Raw genomic sequence first — 21703 nt, 5'->3', positions numbered from 1 at the left:
ACTGCCTCTCAATACCTACAGCCCAGAATTGCCACATCTTGAGGGCTATGCATTGGTATTCTTTGTTGCTTTGGAAGTACAGCACTGTCCTCTCTGTGATTACATATAGTAGAAGAGAGTCCTTTTGTAATTATATTTCATGGAAACTGTTTCTATAATTTCAATTACTTTCCTCAACCCCTCTACATGTACTCCCAGAGGCTCGAATAGTCACTGAGTTATTTCTAATCAGTGTCCCTGTTCTTTCTCTCTTGCCAGAAGGAGGGACGTGTGAAGTGATAGCAGCACACCGATGTTGTAACAAGAATCGCATTGAGGAGAGGTCACAAACAGTAAAGTGTTCCTGTCTACCTGGAAAAGTGGCTGGAACAACAAGAAACCGGCCTTCCTGTGTCGATGGTAGGTACCTGTTTTACCTCTTGAAAAGTTCATATGGCATTCACTGAACACAATGTAATTTCTCATTTTATCTACTATGGTTCCAGATAATGAACAAGGTGCATCCAAAGTGTTAAAAAGTTATACAATTGCCAGCCTCAGTAGAGTTTGAATTCTTTTTTCTCTGGTGCTATGATTTAAATGTTTTTTCCCTAACATCCATGTTGAAATTTGCTTGCCATTGCAGCATTGAGAGGTGGGACCTTCGGGAGGTGATTGGGCTGTGAGGAACTGTATTAGTCCATTCTCACACTTCTATAAGGAAATACCTGAGACTGGGTAATTTATAAAGAAAAGAGGCTTAATTGGCTCATGGCTCCACAGGCTGTATAGGAAGCATGGCTAAGGAGGCCCCAGGAAACTTTCAATCATGGCAGAAAGTGAAGCAGAAGCAAGCAGGTCTTACATGGCCAGGAAAGGAGGAAGAGGGCAAAGGAGGAGGTACTACACAATTCTAAACAACAAGATTTTGTGAGAACTCACTCACTATCATAAGAACAGCAAGGGGGAAGTCTGCCTCCATAAGCCAGTCACCTCTCACCAGGCCCCTGTTCCAACACTGGGGATTACAATTTGACATGAGATTTGGACAGGAACATAAATCCAAATCATATCAGGGAGCCTGCCCTTATGGGTAGAATTAATGCTAATATAAAAAGGTAAGTAAGTGTATACTTCTCTTGCACACTTGCCTTTCTGCCTTTCATCATGTGATGATGTGGCAAGAAGATCCTTACTTGATGCCTTCATCTTGTACTTCCTAGCCTTTAGTACTGTGAGCTGATAAATTTCTATTCATTATAAAGTACTCAGTCTCAAATATTCCATTATAGCAGCACAAAATGGACTAAACTTCTGGGTTCTGGGGTTTCAAATAGCTTTATTTTGAAATTTTTTAGAGCAAATTAGGGTAAAGGAATTTTTTCAGGTCAAGACACTTGAAGGTCCAGCTCATTTGGGAAATGATTTTGGACTAAGGCTATAGAGAATGATGATGGTGATAATGATAATAAATATAGCAACACCTCACATTCATTCAACACATATTTAATGAGCACTTACTATATGCCAGGTACCACTCTGGGTGCTCCAGAAAAACTGATGAATAAATAGAATTGTCCTGAGTCCTCAGTATGGGTCAAACCCTGTGCTAAACACTTCTCATGCATTATTTTATTTAATCCTTCCAACAATTCGACAAAGCAGTATATTTTTTCTTTATTGTGATATAACAGATCCCAAAACTTAACAGCTTAAAACAGAAAATATTATGTCGTAGTTTCTGTGGGTCACGAATTAAACTTATGAGGTTCTGGCTTAGAGTATCTCATGTGGTTGCAGTCAAGATCTGAAGGTTTGACTGATATGGCAGAATGGTTTTAAGAAGGTTTGTTCACATGGCTGTTGGGAGGTGGTCTTGGTTCCTTGCCTTGTGAACACCCTCTCATAAAAAGCTTGGTGTCCTCACAACATGGTAGCTGGCTTCCCTCAGAGTGAGTAATCCAAGAAAACAATACAGAAGCCTTTATACATCACCTCAGAAGTTACACTTTGTTATTTCCACAATATCCTACAGGTTATACCCACCAGCCCCTATTCATTGTGGTGGTAGACTACAAGGGCTGGAAGACCAGCAGGCAGGGAACATTGGGGGGCACCATGGAAGCTGATTACCATAAGGAGATACATTTTTCTCTACCGTTTTCAACACCGAGGCTTGGAAGGGTTGAATAGCGTTCCATTCATCCCATGGTTGATAAGCCATGGCTCGAATGACTCTTCAGCCCAGCATAATGGACTCTAATATCAAATTTAGACCACTACCTTTAAGACAATTTTATATGTTACTGTCAAACAATGAGTCCAAGGTGCAAAGGGACTATAAATCTCTCCTCCCATCTTTGTGTTTCATAATTTAGAGCTGGGTGTGCATTGATTTTCAAATCCTTTATTTAAGAAATCAGGAGGAGGACTCAAAGAAATGAGTCACTTGCTTAGTTCACGTAACAGGACATTGAACCTGAATCCCTTGGCTTGGTGTTCATTGTTCTTCCTCTAGATATAGATAAGGAAGGATACTGTCTAGATCGATTCATGTTATGTATTTTCATTATGGATCAGTAGGTGGTTAGAAAGAGAAACACACTCAAGCTAGGCTAAGTAAAGAGGAAGTATTTTAAGAAAATAAAGGAATCTTGGTGAACCAATTATAGGAAATTCAGCCAAACCTCTTGGAATTTGTGAATTCTTCAGGCAGCTGTCATCTCATTTTCTTTGTTCATGGAACATACTGTCTCTGATCTCTGTTTACCTAATTATCTCCTGTGTAGACTGTCTCTTTTCAAGATTTTTATTTTTACCTTCTCATAAATTAGAGAATGATATAAGGCTTTTACTTCCATGGTACTGACTCTAATCTCTCTCAGCATGATTGTATTGCTTCAGGGCACACATATATTTGACTCAGTTTCTGTGTCTTAATACATTATCTGAGAAGACAAGATGTGATTGGCCCAACTTAGGCCAATGCGTCAACCTTTGCCCAACCAATCACAGCCAGAGGAGCAAGCTTATGTGGCATATACATGCCACATAATTATATGCCATAGGAAGGTCAAGCTATTTTATTTTTATTTTTTAGAGACAGGGTCTTGCTCTGTCACCCAAGTGGTATGCCATGGCACCATCATGGCTTGCTGCAGCCTCAAACTCCCAGGCTCAAGCAAACATTCTCCCTCAGCCTAATTTTTCTTTTATTTTCTGTAGAGACAAGGTCGTGCTATGTAGCCTAGGCTTGTCTCGAACTCCAGGGCTCAAATAACCCTCCTGCCTAGGCCTACCAAAGTGCTAGGATTACAGGCATGAGCCACCACACCTGGTCAGGTCAAACTGTTTTTTAAAGGATGTAGAAAAGTCAAGTTTGGGGTTATACTGGGGCTAGTTCTCAACTGGGGCAATTTCTCCCAGGGATCATTTGGTAATGTCTGGAGATATTTAGGTCTACACATTTGTCACAACAAGGGAGCTGCTACTGATATCTAGTGGGTAGAGGCCATGAATCCTATTGAACATCCTGCAATACACAGGACCACCCCTGCTCCCCCAAATCCCCACAACGAAGAATTCTCCAGCTCAAAATGCCAATGGTATTGAGGTTGAAAAACTAGTACTATGATTATTTACTTACTCTACACTACAGTCAACACAGTGAGCACCTCTAATGCAGGGAAGGCAGGCAGTTAGATGAGTAAAGCTATTTCCCTCTCTCTTAAAGAAGAAACTCTTGGCCTAGAAGCCAATAAACATTATAAAACAAAACCATGATGGTTTCTCATGTTCTTTGCCAAAGAAAGCCTTGAAGCCGTTAACTATAAATCTTCGTTTTGTTTCCAGTTCATTTTTATCTCTAATCTAGATACAGAATTGCCTTTAGGATTTGGATACAAAACACAAAGTGCAATGCATTGCTTATGCTGACAGAGGGGGAAATGGTATCTAGCCCTAAGATTTGTGAGAAGTTAAGCCGCATAACAGTAATATTTTTATCTCAGGAAATCTTTGTTCGACTTTGGAAAATCTGAACTCTTTGGTGTGGTTGGTTCAAACAAAAGGGCTATCCTTTCTGTCTTCCAGGTAAAAGTCAATAAAGTATTGAGTGTTCTTTATTCTCATGTTTATTGTTTATATTTTTGGTAACATTCTATTCCAAAATCCTTCAATCCATTGGCATGTATGGGCAAGTCTATTGTGTTGCTATGATCAAAATTGTTTTGGTGGCCTAGATCTCTGAATGAAAATTAAATATAAAATATGAATATAAATTAAAATTTCAGTATAGTTATTAACATCATGGACTGAGAAATTTGATATACCTGGATGGAATCACAGCTGTAACTATTACTGATAGAATGACATTTTTGATGGAATGACATTTGCTTTCTAACCTCAGCTTCCTCGTCTGTATTTTTAATAGAATGATTAATTTGCTTCCTAAACTCAGTTTGCTCATTTGTAAAACAGGGATTATAGACATTTCTACTTTTTAAGATTGTTCTGGGGATTAAGGACATCTTCTATATGTTTTTTGCACAATGTCCAACTCCTGTCAAAGGCTTACTAAATGATAATATCTGTTTTCTATCTAACTAGTAAATGTGGATAATCCTTAGAGAGAAACTTTTTATATGAGTTTTGTTTCATATTAATTGAATACGGTAGAATTTTAGCCATCATCTTTTCTTGGAAATGCTTCCAACTAGTTATCATGGATATTACTAATACTGGTAAGTCATCTTCAGGAATGCATGTTTATAATAGGAATTTTGAAAACTTCAGAGATACATCCATGCACTAAAATCACCCATGATATCATTGCCCAGGGATTATTACTACATTGTAAGATAACATATTAATATATGTCCTTCCAGTCTTACCCCACTATTAAAGAGCAAACTCACATCGTAGGTATTTTATTGAACTAAAATGCTGTAGCAAAGTTTTATGGATGGCTTGTTTCACTTAATATATGATGACCATTTCCCAAGTGAATACATATTCTTCAAAAAATTATTTTTAATAGCTATATGGGTTTTTCAGAGGTGGATACACCATTTATTTAACTATCCTCTCCACTTTATGGCATTTGCAGTGTTTCTTGCATTCCCAATCTCAGTTCCCTAAGATTAGACAGGCATCAACTTCTCTGCATGACAGCAGTTGATAATTTATACACCACGTTTGTCCTAAACGTATTCTGACTTATGCAGTGAATCTCCCATGGTAAATGCTCCCATTGCTCTTATTTGTCTTCCTCTGAAATTACAGGTCAGTTGCCTTTTACAGTGTTTTCAAAAACAAGAGAACAGCTATCATTTTAAAAGAAGCATATATTGGATTGCTTTAAGATTGAGAATCTGAGAGCAGATTATTTAAAATAGAACAGAAAATTTGGGGTAAAACCTTAGCAGCTTATTCAAAAGTATAATATATATTTGGAGAAAATTTTAAGTGTTGTTCTTTTGTTTCAAAAATGATATTCTATTTTCTAATAATTGAAAACACCAAAATACACACTTGCCAAATTAAGTTATGAAGTAGTCATTTATAAATACTTATAAAAGCATTATATCCTTGAACCTGTGCCTAGCACTATTCTGAAGGAAGGTAAGTCATTATACCCTAATTATTACTTAATTAATCTATAACCCAAAATGGAAGTAAGGAGCATGCTACTCAATATCTTTAGTTGAGAACAACTAAAAATATTACCTACAGCCTTTCATTAATTTCCAAGTACTTATCAGGGACTAAAAGTTAAAATCAAATAAAGATTCATAAACAAGAGGATGACGACTCAAAACACACTTATTTATTTGAGAACAATTTTTCCAAACAAATGATATAAAACAAACAAAAATAAATTTCTGGAGGGCTTATTAAATTACGTTCTATGATTCTAATTAATCTATAATGGGCATGAAAATAGTATCAATCTCAAAGTTGTAAAAATAATGGAATATAATTAATACCAGTAATAATAAAAATAATAGTTACCATTGTTTAAGGCTTACTATGTGCCCCTCTCCCAACTACTCTAAGTCTATACACTTAGTTAATTCTAACTCTAACCCTATAAGGTGTGTCCTCCTATTATTTCCATTTTATTTGCTGGGAAACTGAGGACCAGAGAGATTTGGTGACTGGCTCAAAAATCACACAGCCAGTCATGGCAGAGCCAGAAGGTCAGCCAGGGCTGTCTACAGGGCTCACCATTCATCAAGCACAGGCAAAGCCTTAACTAACATGAACACATGTTATATTCCAAGGGCATTCTTATAAGATGCCAAATATCTGGGTGAGAGGGAAGTGAGCCAAACCATGTGGATACTTACAGAAACACCCAGTTCATTGGGCAGTACCTGCCCCTTTTCTTTCTACATCATAAAGATGATTGCGCTTTCTTAGGTCATTGTTACGGAGCAATTAGAAACAGTTCTTTCAGTGCTTTTATTTTTATAGAATGATTGAAGCTTCATTGTTTAAGCATAGTGGGAATGGTGAAATTTTTGTGCAGTTTTCTCTATTTAGGATTTGATTGTCATGTAATTTTTATCTGTTTCTGACGTGGACAAATATGGGGAGGTGCATTTAACTAGTTGTTAGTAGCGAGGTCCTTTAAGGCATTGTGGATTTTAGCATCACTGTAATTAAGAAAAAGTCTCCGTGATAAGTTCATAAGTCTTTCTTCTCCTTCCATGTAAATTATGACCGTTTCAATGACAGATTACTAGCAACATTCACCTGGTATTCTTGTCTTCTCATACTGGATCACCAGCAAGAGAAAGTGTTAACAAAAGGCCAGGTTACATCAGAGAACTTTCTTTCACAACAGTGAAAACCCAAGTTTAAAACAAAACAAAACAAAAAAATATTTAGTTAATACAATGAAAAAGTCATCCTGCTATTTCTGTGAAGAAACAAAACTTACAACATGACAGGACATTTTGCTCCTGGCTCATCATGCTTAGTCCCCAAGATAACAACAAATGAGACAGAGAAGAGATACATAAAGACTTAGACTCAGGAAGACAGACTGACAAGAAGGAGGCAAGACAGACCAGACAGTGAGAGCAAGAAACATACAAAGCATATGAGAAAGAGAGGGTCAGAGATTAAGGGTAGTAAAAGAGAGAAGTTAATAAATAAATGCTTAGAAGGAATGTTAATACATCTATCCATAAAATGGCTTGATTCATTTTTCCCAAGAACTGTTTGTATTCAGTCTTACAGTTTATAACTATTTTTTACCAAAATAAAATTTATTTGACAGCTGTAACTTTAATTGTTTTTTTCAAGTGGCATTATTCTAGAACAAGAACTTCTGCAAAAATTCCTTCTGGTGATTGCTCCTTGGGAAAAGACATAATACAATTTTCTTGAACATATACCATCATATTTCCTAGAGACAGCCATGGTAGAGAAAAAGGTTTGAGAATTGAAGGAAGTTTGAAATTCAGCAACAGTTTTTCATAGAATAATATGGGATATATATGAGAAAGATTATGTATGGTAGCCTCTGCTTAGCCTTCCAAAACATGATAGTGTATTAAAGGCTCTGAGAAGTTCTGCAGACAAGTAACTTATTAAACTTGAACACAGTACTTCCCAAACTTTTAGAACCTTTTTAACCGTAACTTTTTTTTTATCTCCTCTAGTCCCCAGAGTTCCATGCAATAAACTTGGGGCTATGATGCTGTGGAGTCTGTGTACTATGATTTGTTTCTCAGGATTATCTTTCAAGTCTTCTGAGTTAATGGATAGTGTGATGCCTGTAGATAGCTCAGTGTGTTTCCTAAGACTGGCTGGCCAGACAGTACACAACTGATCCTATACTGATGTGATTTATAGTATCTCAGTGACATCTTGGGCTCAACTGCAGCTTGGAAATCATCTAGAGAGCTTCCAGAGCTAGCATAGTATGAAAAAGCTTAAGCCCCTATATATATTCACAAATATTAAATGTTTTAGGGGACAGAGAAGATGACCTATTTTGGTTCTGCCATTTGTTACTTGTCATCCACACACAATGAAATACTGAGATAATGAATTGCTGTGGTGGATTACGGATGCATGCCACAAAGGCTGGCTGTGGTCCCTTCATAACTGTCTCTGTTTGAAACTTGCTTCATTCTTTTTAAACACACCCAAGCTTGTTCAGTAGATGGAATGCTGAACACGTATGACTTTATCAGAAGACATTTATAAAGGGAAATTCCATTGTTCTTATTAGAAGAGGATCTTGCATAGCATCTTTAGTGAAGTGATGGCATTTTCAGGCATACTTTCTGAATTGTATGCAAATCCTCTTTGAAACAGCATTTAGTCCCCAGCTTGGCACCTAAACATGTATAAGAGTGTGAGGGATCCAAGTCTGCATCCATAAGAGGAAGAAGAGGATGAATGTACAAGAGCTGTCAAAGCTTTTTATAGTGCCTAATAAAAGATAGTTGTCTACATTTGTTCCTCCTAACAAAGACAACTGGAATTCAGTCATCATATGTATCTGTCCAAGAGCAGATGTTGTCATCTTTCTGTTTGTTTGTTTTCTGGTTTAGAGCAGCAGTTGCCAATTGCCAGCCCACTGGCAAAAACCATTCTCAGACCTGTTCCTGAGGTCGGCAGACTATTGAAAAAATTGACTTTGCATGCCTTTAAATGGGACACTCCAGTTTCCTACAAGGCTCACTATTTCTTATTATTACACTGGGCTCTGACAGGTTGATTTCCTGCCTGATCCTTAAAGACAATGGAATGTGTGGTAACTAGCTCATACAGTCATTTCCCTACTACTTTTAAGTGAGTAAACTAATTTTAAATAAGATTTTTTCTAAAAAATTAATTTTGTAGAAAAATATACTCTTTAATCAAAGTAATATATATAATCTGTTGTGAATATAAATGTATGCATATATTCCATAATAGAAATAGATATCAAAACATCACATCATACCCCATAATTATTTATCAATTAAAAATTTTTACAAAAGAAACGTATGTGTACAAACCTAACAAAGAAAGAATACAAATTAAAGTAATTCTTCATGTTTTTTCTTTCCCACTAATCCTCTCACATCATAATTGCCAGAGGAAATGATCCTCGTCATATTTCTACATATCCTTACAGAAAATATTTTGGTACATGCAGGCCTACAGATACAGACATGTAAAACTTTATAAATACAAATGATATTATATTGTATAGACTGGTCTAAACCTAAATTTTTTAGCACAAGGAAATAAGTAGTTCACTGAAAGAAATAAAAATGGCTGGTAAACATGGAAAAAATGCTTACCATCACTCAGATGAAGAAATGTAAATTAAACACTGGACTACAGTGTTTCATCAATCAAATAGGCAGAGATAAAACGTTTGGTAATACCCAGACTTAAGGAAGAGAGAGAGAAAAATCACATTTAAATCATACTCGATGATAAATGACTTACAAACTCAATTAGTTAGCCACTCTTCTCTATGGGATTCACCAAAAAAGAAGATGATAAATAGGAAATTTTGTGATTAGACTGGCTGTTTGGGGAACATAGTACAAATTATGTGCAGTATAATTGCAATGACTTTAGCAACATCTCTTGGATGTTTAATTCTCTTCATTTTCTCAACACGATCAGATTCATGACTGTGGGTATCATCTAAGAAATATTTCAAGAATTTTGATGTTATTTTAATGTGAAAACTATATATAAAGTTATATTTAGTGCATATATTAGACTTAATGTAGAAGTCTCATTGTAAAGCCCATCTATAGAGCCAGTTGAAAGAAGCAAAATTCTCTGCATAAACATCTGTCACAATGTGTATGTCGTGTGTGTGTGAGAGAGAGATAGGTCATGGCACAGTACACCTGAAATCTTTGTCAGTTACCTAGCTGCCATAAAACTTGTTTACACATAACCTCAAATTCACAAAGAAATTTCCCCAAAGTAGCCCCCAAGTCATTGGTTTTCATTTATCTCTAGAGAGCTCAGGTGTTTTCAAATACCTGGTCTTCTCTGATATGATAGCACTTTTCATCCTTTCTTTTTCCAGAAAGCAGGAAAAATGTTGTTCTAAATCTAAGGAGTCAGCTCCACATCCCTTTAGCTGGGCTGCAGCCTAGATAAGGCAGGATTCTAGGGTCCTGTGTTATTAATGTGCTGTCCATATGAATAACAAGCAAATCTTGTGAATTATTTCACACTTCTAGGAAAATCTATAGCCCTGTCCTTCTGCAACAACACTGGAAGCTGCTGAGGATACCGGTACATTTCTATGCGGAAGAATCTGATAACTTTATATAAGGAAGTAGTAAAACTTGTATCCCCTTCTGGGACTTGTGTATAACCTTATACAGATGAGTAATATTTTAAAAACTTAATGATATATATGTTCCTCCATCCTCTGAAGCTCCCTGAATTTCTTCATACAAGTTCAAACAACAAGGTATGAATTACCCATTGATACGGTTTGGCTGTATCACCACCCAAATCTCATCTTGAATTGTAGCTCCCATAATCCCCATGTGTCATTGGAAGGACCCAGTGGGAGGTAATTGAATAATGGGGATGCGTTTTCCCATGCTATTCTTGTGATAGTGAATAAGTCTCATGAGATCTGATGGTTTTATAAAGGGCAATTCCCCTGCACATGTTCTCTTGCTCCCACTGTGTAGTTTGTGCCGTTGCTCCTCCTTTGCCTTCTGCCATGATTATGAGGCCGCCCCAGCCATGTGGAACTATGATAGTCCAATAAACCTCTTTCCTTTATACATTACCCAGTCTTGGGTATTTCTTTATAGGAGTAGGAAAATGGACTAATGCACCCACTAACCAGAGAAGAGAGGCCCAAACATGTGGAATTTAAATGTAAAACCTATTAAGGTACTCAGATTTAAAATTGAAGAATGAGTTTTTTCCTGTTCCCCAGACTGTTGAGAGCAGAGGGAGAGGAGGAAGGAAGGACCACATGGGTAGCAGGATGTGGCCCACTAGAGTAAAGGCCATCTGTGACTAGTACCAGAGAGATGTGACTCTACCTAAAGATCCATATCTCCAACCTCCAGCCAAGAGAACGCTGTACATGACAGCTCAATACACTTTGTTCAAGCCATTTTATTAGCTGCCTTCAAGTGAAGACCATCCATTAACAGCAGCTAGATATTGCACATTGATTTTCCAACAAGAGTCATAAACCACAGGCATCCTTAGACCTCCTTAGCCTCCTACCCTGCATAGGTGACCCCCAGGAAATGAGAGGAGAAGCCTGGGTTCCTAGATGGGTGGAGTAGTCATAGGAAGGAAATCTTATGCACCAACTATGTAAGAACGGATGAGTTTGAAATCACCAATTGACCTAGGACATTGGTGGGACACTCTCACCTTCCCCATTTCACCTGTTTCACTTATGAAATGAAAAGCAAGTCCAATAATATCTGATATTACTTGGTATTTTCATTATTGCATCATTTTAAAAATTGAGGGTAAAATGTAGTGGACTATCAATTAATATTACTTAGGCTCGTAATTAATATTACTTAGGCTCATAAAATGATTGGGCGGTTAACTAGCCACTCATTCAAAGGAAGGTCACATCCTTTAAATTTGGAATGACCTGCACATGCTAACTTAGAAGTTATCATTCCTGGTCTCCTTTGGTGCCTACACACTAATTTTGTTTTATACTGAATGCCTCTTCTCATCAATGCTCTCCCAGGTGCAAGAAACCTAAACCTTCTCAATAGTGGTTCAAGTAAAAAGGGAAGTTATTTTGAGATTATACATGGGGTCATGGAATTCAAGGGCAGAGATTGCTCCACAGCATCCCTCGAGGCACCTGAAACTGGCATACTGATTTCAGGAGGCAGCCTATCTGTGTTCCCCATAGCTCTATCTCATGGGAGATGTTGCCTTTCATCATGGGCTCATTCTGGATATCTGCCTTGTTCTCTTTTCTTTACAAACCAGGGAGGTTAAGTCCATCCATGTCAGCTGGCAATGATCTTCTCAACTCAATGGGACACTACTTAGAGTAGTAGCCTGAAACTGGTAATTTTACTGGTTTGTAGTTACTGAGTTCTTACTATATGCTAGACCCTGTATATTGAATTTATTACTTATATCATCCTCATAAAAGCCTTATAAGATAGGTACTACTATTCCCCCTTTACAAGGGAGGAACCTGATGCCTTAGAGAAGTTAGATTATTTCTTCTGGGACATGATAGGGATAGATATGAGACCCCATGTGGGAACTGCCGGAAATAATGGGCAGAAAAGAGGATCAGAAGCAAAGGTAGGAAAGATTCAGAGTACCAGTTCACTTCTTATATTTGCTCCCTAGGAGAACAATAACACCATTCAGTCACACTAGCCTCCTGATTAAGCTCTTCCTCTAACATACAAACCATCAGCATTCATGTTCCCTATATTTACAATCCAAATCCATCCATTTCTCCTCATTCCCTAATTTCAAGACTGCCATTATCTAGACTCACAACTCAACCCTAGTTAATCCCTCTGATTAAAATGCACCCTCAATACCGCTTCTTCACACCATCTGATGCTTCATTACTCAACTTAGATCACCAATTCCAGAGGTCCTTCCTGAAGACACTATGCCTAAAGTTAATAATGCCCACCTCTAGGTCCTTGGAACAGCCTGTATAACATTTCTCATAACTCACTGCAATGTACTATAATCTTTGTTGACTTGTGATCTCCTCTGCTAGAGAGTCTTATTAACTCATTCATTCATTCAGCAATTATTTTTGGAGCATTGACCATGTGCCAGGAATTATGCCAAATGCTTAATCACATAATGCTGAACAAAGACAGCCCCTTGCTCTCATGGAACCTACAGTACAGCAGGAGAGACAGACCATAATTTAATCATGCCTAAACATATACAAGTAAACCACACATTCAGAAGGATAAGAATTCTGTCCTTGGAGGGGATGCAATAACAAGGAATATAAAGGAGATTGGGGAGCTAAGAAGACTTCCATGAAGATGTGACAGGAAGCCTGAAATGTGAGGTACAGCTCAAGCTAGTGGGTGAGCAGCATTGCAGGCATAGAAGACAGCATGCAGAAAAGCCACGGGTTTTGATCAAAACATTGAGAGAAAACCATGGTGGTGGGAACCCACAGGACAATAACATTGCAAGAGACAGAAGGCTGAAAAGTTAGATAGGGCCAAACAAGAAGTAACCATAAGTAGTGTAGTAATTAAACTGTGTGTCTCTATTACCTAACATAGTTCTTAAAACTGAATCATGCTAATCATGTACTTAGAGGGGGCAATAAAGGAATCTGTGGTGGGAAATTGTGTAAATCAGTCAACTTAGAATTTTGTGAGTGAGGAGACAGCACTGAGAGCCCTCTATGGAGACAGAAATCTCCTATGAAGTGTCTGACAACAGATTTCAAAACCTCTATATTAACACTTCAGACAACGCCAAAGCAAAGCAAGCCAAATTGTCTTTTGGATATCACCAGCCTCCACACATGCTGTTACCCACACAGGGTTACTGTCACCTGAATGTCTCACTCACTCTCTACTCCTGACCACTCACACTGCTACAAAGAGTCCTCACAACTGCACACACACAGCAAACAAACAAAACCTTCGGATGGAAATTTTAAATCATTGCTCTCTTCAATTCTGCTTACTGTCTTAAGCAGTCTTGAGATACTGTGTTAACTAGGAGATTCTTTATACAGGGGAAGGGCATCTGGGTAAAGGGCTTCTCATTTAGGGTTTATTTTAACATGATAGATAACTACAGGCTCATGTCAATTTATTTTTCTCCTGATTGGCACTTAAGTTCTTCAACTCCAATTTATTTCTTTATGGATTGACAACACCATGTTCTATGTAGCTCCCTCCTAACCCCTCACAAAAGCCTCTATAACACCTATACCAAAGGATGCCTGACCAACCTTCCATGAAATTGGGGGTAATATAGTGTTGTAAAATTCAAATACAGGTGTTATAAGTCTATTTTGTCAAGAAAGAGTTGACGGAGAAATGGCTGTCTCTCACATTACCAAGTCCTGCTCCCTTTAAAATTTTCAAGCACATGAGTTTGAGAAACAATATAATAAAACCACATTTGCACTATAGAAATTGTCTATTGCTCTTAGCAGCCCTTATGCAAGAATTATAATAATAACTACAAGGACTGAGAGTTGTTAAGGACTGATACCGTGTCAGGTATCCTACTGAAAATCTTACCAACATTATGATACCTAATCTTTATAACAACTCATGAGATGGGTACTATTATTATTATCCCCATTTTAATGATAAGGAATCAGGCTCAAGATAAGAACGGGCTTGCCCAGGGTCACATAGCTAACAGGTTGAAGAGTCAAAATTCAACCCCAGTAATCTGAGAGTATTACTCATGAAAGACATTAAGATTGCATTCATTCTCAAAGAGACAAATGGAAATTTGTTATGGCAATTTAAAATTACTGTGACTTGGAACACACAGACTCCTGAATTTCAACTCTAATTCTGCCACTGATTAGTCACATGTCCTTAAACATATTATCCTCTTGGAATCACAGTCTCTTTTTCTGTAAAAAGGAAATGAAAATAATATAGCATCAAAGAGTTGAAGGGAATACTAAACAAGAAAATTCATATAAACCACAAATGTGTAATCCAATCTCCATGCATATTGTGAGCCCTCAATTATATTAGCAATAATGCACTCAGAAAATATCTTAAATTTGTATTTTCATTAATGAGTGCATTTCTACAGCTTAAGATAAGAAACCATGAGTTAAAACTGCAATTTTGATTGTAATGCCTGTACTTGTGTACCTTTTCCTCATTTGATTACCTTCAACCATAAAACAAGACTTTCAAACCTCCAGAAATGTGTGCAGAGAAACAAAAAGAAGCTGTTCATGACATAGAAGTCTGTATCCCATCAGGCATGAAGAGAGGAGACAAGTTGAATGTGACATGCTGTGTTTTCATTCAGAAGTGAAGATATTGAGGACATCTTCTAATCCCAATCCAAGTAAGAGAAGATACTCATTTCCCAAGCTCCCATTGGTCATCACAGCATCTCTGGAAATGAAATATCTCATATGCATGATGGAATTCAAAAAGGAACTAGGAGTGTGCATTTCACTGAAGATGGGGCACATTAGGTACAGATTGACTTACCTTGACTTTGGTCTTCTCTTAGCCCTCACACAAGAGCTGCCTTTCTCTTCTCACTATAGAGACTCCCTAGGTTGCTTCATTCATTCTCATGGCTTCAGAGACCCAAATAGCTCCCAAGTCTCTGCACCTAGCCTAATCCATTCTTCCAAACTCTAGGTCATTTTGTTCATGTAGTTATTAGACATCTCCATTTGGATTTCTCAAAGACACCTCAAATTCAATATGCTCAAAATGGAGCACACATTTCCACCAGTCTGCTTACTTGAGCATGGTTTCAGCATCACTCAATAGCATTTGCATTTACTCTTTATTCAAACCAGCCTCTTGGGAAACATTTTTGTCTTTCTTCACTTCCTCATGGCCCATGTCCATTTTGTCATCAGACCTCCTTAATTCCTCTGCCTAATTCTCTTTCATCTTTTCCCTTCTTTCCATCTCAATTTCTATCCAATAACCAAGCTCAAGCCATTGTCACCTTTTCACCTTGATTACTGAAGGATCTTCATTCTTATTGCCTAAAGTCTTTATCATACACAGCCTCCAAAACTAATCTAAGTCCTCCTGATGTAGGCTACTATATATCTTGTTCTTCCCTTTTTGGAACACAATTTCCCACTTTAAGTTACATTTTAATACTCTCTTTATTTCTGTACAACAAATGCTGCATGAAGGCAAAGTTCATGAAGGTCTTGTTCACAGCTGCATGCCAGTGCCCAGCACAATGCCTGGTACAGATGCTCAAATAATTCATGTCTTTTGTACTTATGTAGTGGGACAAGATCAAATCAAAGATGGATTTATATTCCAGTTCCAGCTCTACTATGATCGTAAGTTTAAGCTTCCAAATCTGAAAACAGGAATTACAAGAACTTAACTTCACAATGTAATTATGAGAATTATTTAAGAAATGCATGTAGAGCACTTGGCACAGAATTAGTTCTCAATAAGTATTAGTCCTAACAATTGAAAGGATTGATGTGAGATACAGATTTGGTGGGTCATCTCTCGGACTCCTCACCATTAAATGAAGACAGCATAGGAACAATTCCCAGACTTACACTTGAGTGTTTTATGTGTAAAGGAGATTCTTTTGTCCTGAGTGTATCACAGACTCAATTGAACTATCTGTACTCTAAGTTTTCTACAAAAGGATATCAGTGAAAAGTTGAAGTCCTTGTACTTGGTGGAATCAGTCAAAAACCCAATGTTTTTAACGTTATAGAGGCTACAATAATCTCTATCAATGAAACTGAATTGGGAATGAACTCTTCTAAGCATTTGTATCATCTGAAATAAATAAACTTAAGTTTTTATGTTGTTTTCCTTTTGAGTTGCTGGTGTTATGTGAAGTGGTAACTTGGGATTGGTGTGGACCAAGTTAGTTTTTGCAGCAATTGAAGGACTGTTCGAGGAAGGCTCAACCATCTCCTCTGTACTTCTGTCTAAATACAGCCTCTTTTAGCGATGAGCTTGTTACAAGCAATAGAAGAAAATGTAAATATTTTCTTGGCTGCTTTTTACAATAAACTGAACATAAACAGATTCAACCGTAGAACCTTGTCAGATTCCATACCTAAGATGTCTGTTTTACAGTATATTGAAGAGCTTTGGCCCCTTCTTTGCGTTCATGTGCTATGAATTTTTTTCTTCCATTTTGATACAAAAAAAGATCTCAAGCAGACATTTTTTCTATCTATGACTGTTCCAGGAGAGAACAAAACACATGTTAGGATGAATTTACACAGAACTTTTGACCACGGGTAGAATTACTCAATATACTAAATGATTATTCAGATGGGAAAACACTACAAATGGCTTTGCCAGCCTGCTGACTGACTGACAGAATTTTGGTATACATTTCAGAGTTAACACGATTTGTCTAAAACTTGTCATTTTTGAGGACTTCATTTTGCATTGTCTGTGGAATTCAAGAGAAATATGTCTAATACTACCTCGTGTCTAAACCAAAAATGATACATGAAAGGCCCAAGAAAATGCCAAATCAGAAGATTCTTTCTGCAAGTACTAACCCTCTTTAATAGTGAGCATCCGATAGAATGACCAATAGGACATGATTTCTGCTTCAATGATTATAAAGTTCAGGGGAAATGACAGGTAAACTGATGATTGCAAAGTTGTGTGATGTGTGCTGTGATGGAGATGAACCCAGAGTGCTCTGAGAGCAGAGGTTAGGGTGTTAAATGATGGAATGGGAAGGGTGATCTAGATGGCTTCTCATCAGAACTAACATCCAGTCTGGGACTCTAAGTGACTAGGTAAGAGGATGGGATCGAATGTCCATGGCAGAAAACGGCATGTGCAAAAGCCCAGCATCAACAAGAAGCATCCTGATGAATCCAAGGATCTACAAGAAGTTCAGTGTGCCTGGGTAGAGAAGGGCGTGGGATGGGTCTGGAAATCTCATTAGGAATGAGCTCATGCAGCAGCCTGATAGCCATGGTGGACATTGAAGCTGCCCAAAAGCAATAGAATTAGGCACTAAAGGGTTTTATGTCAATGAATGATATGGTTAGATTTGTGTTTGAGTGTATCACTACCTAGCACAGGAATTAAATTGTTTCTGGTATAATTGCTATTCATTGTACTTAGAACCCAGATTTCTAACCAATACAGAGAATAAACCCAAGAAATGTCAGAAAGGATACAGGTCCATTCTGAGTTTTAGGTCAGTACTCTGATATTTAAGATAACAAAGTTACATCACAGTTTTGCTGGCAAAAAATAGAGTGGAGATTATGAAAGAAGTAGTATCTCCCATAGGAAATCTTGACATCTTAGCCACATGACTGTGAATGCATGCTTTTGGTTTTGCATCAAGGATCATTATGGCAAGGGGAGTGTTCATTCTACTTACGGAGAAAAAGTAAGAAAGACTGAGATTAACATATCTTAACCATGTAAAAAGGAAGCCCTTCATATCAGGGAAATTGAAGAGTATGATTAACCTTCTGCCAGGCTACATGTTAGAATCACCTAGGGAGGTTCTTTAAAATATAATTGGCTTGGACACACCCCTAGATATTTTTACTTGATTGAGCTGAAGCAGGGCCTGGGCATTTGCATATTTTAAAAGCTCCATGAGGGATACTAAGGCATAATCAGATTTGAGAACAAAAGCTGTAGTGGTTAAGAGCATGGGCTGGGGAATAAGGCAGAGTGGGTTGAAATTCTGGCTCTTGTTGAAAACACAATTATTTCTGTTCTTTTAATTTCTAATTTATAAACATTCCATATGGCATTAAAGGTGACTTATATGGATATTTCCAAAACAGTCAGATAAAGTGTAATATAGATATGAAAGGAATTCCACTCTTATCCCCTGCCCTTAGTTTCTTCATCTGTAAAGTGGGCATAATGGTATCTACCTTATATGATCTATTCTAGCTTTGAACATGTTAATAAGTAAAAAGATTTGTAAATACCTGGCATATAAATGTTTGATAGATGCAAGCTATTGTTCTTAACTCAGGTGAAGTTAATAGGAGAAACAGGACAGAGAGGAGAGAAATCACAAAGCATGTTTCAAAGACACCAATTAGTTTGGCTGAGGCCTCAGGGAGTAATAGGTAAAAAATTTACAAAGTCAAGTTGGGGCCAAATTGCTTTCTTGAGCTCCAGGCTAATGTTGAAATTTGAGCAAGTGTTCATTAATTGGTCATCTAATAATGTAGTCCCCAAGCAGGTGAGACCAGCAGGTGTATATTGTACAAAATAGAATAAATTTAAGGATTGCTCAGAGTCCATTCCAAAACTTGGGCTCTGATTTGAATTTAACCCAAATGTGGAACCAACAGATGTCTCTGTGGAAAGTTGTGATTGAATCAGTGTAGAGCTTCACAAATGAACAGCAAGTCACTGGATATGAATAACCCCTGGCACTCGGGAAGGCAGATGCCTTTCCTGGTGACACCTTGGCTCTTGTTAGCAGATACAGCTCCAATTCTGTTGTCCAGATTTTGCCCATTTTATTAGCAAACTCTAAATAGTGCTGAAAACTGTTTCTGTTCTTTCCCTTTTTATTTATAAATATTTTATAAAAGAGCAAATGTAACTTACATGGATGAATCCCACACAGCAATGTAAACATAAAATGTAATATAGACATGAAAGAAGTAAGAAGACAGGGGAAATGAGGGTAAGAAGTTTAAGAGAAAGCTGAGAGGGAACTGAGAGAAGGTCACGCAAGCCTATAAATATGCCAGCAATGTGTCGCAAATTTGGCTGTAAGCCTTCTAACAGGCAATGCAAAGAGGGAAACAAGATTGGTTACAAGATTTAGAATGTTCCCAGCTTAATCCAGGCTGTTGCTTAGGAGAGAAACAGCTATTCTTGGCAAAATGTTAAAGAGAAATATGTCCAGGTCTACGTAAAGAAAATATTGTTTAAAACAGTTGTGTTAGTCTATTTTCTGTTGCTTATAACAGAATATCTGCATCTGGTTAATTTATAAATAAAGTTATTTCTTACAGTTCTGGTCTGGAGGCTGAGAAGCCTAAGGCCAAGGGGCTACATCTTCTTCCTAATGACTCTGTAAAGTCTGAAGGCAACATGGCATCACATGGCAAGGGGACAGAATGTGCTACCTCAATTATCTCTTTCTCTTCTTATAAAGCCACCAATTTCACTCTCATGAAAACCCATGAATCCATTAATGAATTCATTCACTAAGGAATGAATTAATTCATAAGGGCAGAGTCCTTATGACCCAATCACCTCTAAAGGCCCCACCTCTTAAAGGCCCCACCTCTCAATATTGCCACACTGGGGATTAAATTTTAACGTAAGTTTTGGAGGGTACAAATTTTCAAACCATAGCATTCCACCCCTGGCCTCCTGAAACTTATATCCTTCTCACATACAAATATATTCATTTCAACTCCATAGCCCTAAAGTCTTAACTTGTTCTAGCACCAACTCAAAAGTCCATCTACTTTTTTGTGAAATCAAAACAAGGCATCTACTTCCAAGACACGTGGTGGGAGAGACATAGGGTACACATTACCATTCCAAAATGGAGAAATAGGCTAGAAGAAAGGAGTAACAGGCCCCAAGCAAGTCCAAAACTCAAGAGCAGACATTAAGTAGTAAGACTCCAGAGTAGCAGTGTGCAGTGACTCATGCCTGTAATACCAGCACTTTGGGAGATAGAGCTGGGCAGATTGCTTGAGCCCAGGAGTTTAAGACCAGCCTGAGCAATATGGCAAAACCCTGTCTCTACTAAAAATACAAAAATTCATTGGGTCTGGTGGCACATGCCATTAGCCCCAACTATTTGGGAAGCTAAGGTGGGAGGAGCGCTTGAGCCTAGTGGGAGGTTACAGTGAGCCAGGATCGTATCGCTGTGCTCCAGCCCAGGAAACAGAGTGAGACCTTGTCTCAGAAAAAAAGACTCCAGAATAACAGAATAATCTCCTCTGGCTCCATGTCTGCAACCTCTGCACAACAGTTGTGGTTGGGCCCCCAAGACCTCGGGCAGTCCCACCCCTGGCTTGGCTGGACTCAGTCTACCCAGCTCACTTAGGGCAGCATTGAACGCTGTTAGCTCTACAGTTATGGGACCTTGGTGTTAGTCCCACTCCCATGGCTCCATTAGGCATTGTTCTGGTAGAGACTCTCTGGAGCACCTTCAACCCACCTTTCCACTCAGCATTGCTCTAGAGGAAATTCTCTGCGGTGGCTCCACCCCAGTGATAAGTCTCTGCCTTGCCCTCCGGTCGTCTGACACATTCTTTGAAATCTAGGTCAAGGCTGCCATGCTTCCATAGCTCTTGCCTTCTGCATGCCTGCAGAATTAGCACCACTTTGATGCCACCAAATCTTATGGTTTGTATCTTCTGGGGAGTGGGTTTCATCTCAATTGAGGCCATTTGAGCCACAGCTAGGGAGACCACAAATTGCTGTACCAGGGTTCTGGGAGCAAAGTGCTGTGGTATCCCTGAGCAGCAAGCCCATTTAGAGAGTGTCAGGCCTGTCCCCTGAAATCATTCTGCCTTCCTAGCCCTCTGGGCCTGTGATGGGAGCAGCAGCCTCAAAGATCTATAAAATGCCTTTGGGATCTTTCTTCCATTGTCTTGTGGAATAATATTTGGCTCCCTTCTATCCACACTAATCTCTTTAGCAAACAGTCACTGGGCTACCTCATTGGTCTTTCTCTCCTGAACATGCTTTGTCACTTTTTACATGGCCAGGCTGAGAGTTTTCCAAATCTTTCTACTCTTCTTTCCTTTTAAGTATAAATTCTGTCTTCAAATTATTCTTTTCCTCCCAAATCTCAGTGTAAGTGGACAAAAGTAACCATGAAGCTTCTACATTTTGCATAGAAATTTCTTCTGCCACATATCCTAGTATATCACTTTTGAGTTTGGCCATCTACAAAGCTGTATTAGTCAGGGTTCTCTAGAGGGACAGAAGTAATAGAATAGTTATAGAGATATAGATATAGATAAAGGGGAGTTTATCAAGGAGTATTAATTCACACAATCACAAGACCTCACGACAGGCCATCTGCA

The 21703-nt window shown here is 38.2% G+C and overlaps 1 protein-coding gene across 1 annotated transcript in view; it reads left to right on the top strand.

The window, feature by feature from the left end:
- Positions 1 to 21703, top strand: part of TAFA1 (TAFA chemokine like family member 1) — a 566758-nt gene that overhangs the window by 432828 nt on the left and 112227 nt on the right. The window contains exon 3 of the mRNA XM_023199688.1: positions 259 to 399. Within this exon, the coding sequence (XP_023055456.1) occupies positions 259 to 399 (141 nt within the window). The remainder of the gene's footprint in view (positions 1 to 258; positions 400 to 21703) is intronic.

The sequence above is a fragment of the Piliocolobus tephrosceles genome, chromosome 2 (genome assembly GCF_002776525.5).
Source record: "Piliocolobus tephrosceles isolate RC106 chromosome 2, ASM277652v3, whole genome shotgun sequence".
NCBI lineage: Eukaryota > Metazoa > Chordata > Mammalia > Primates > Cercopithecidae > Piliocolobus > Piliocolobus tephrosceles.
This window is presented reverse-complemented; position numbering and strand designations above follow the sequence as displayed.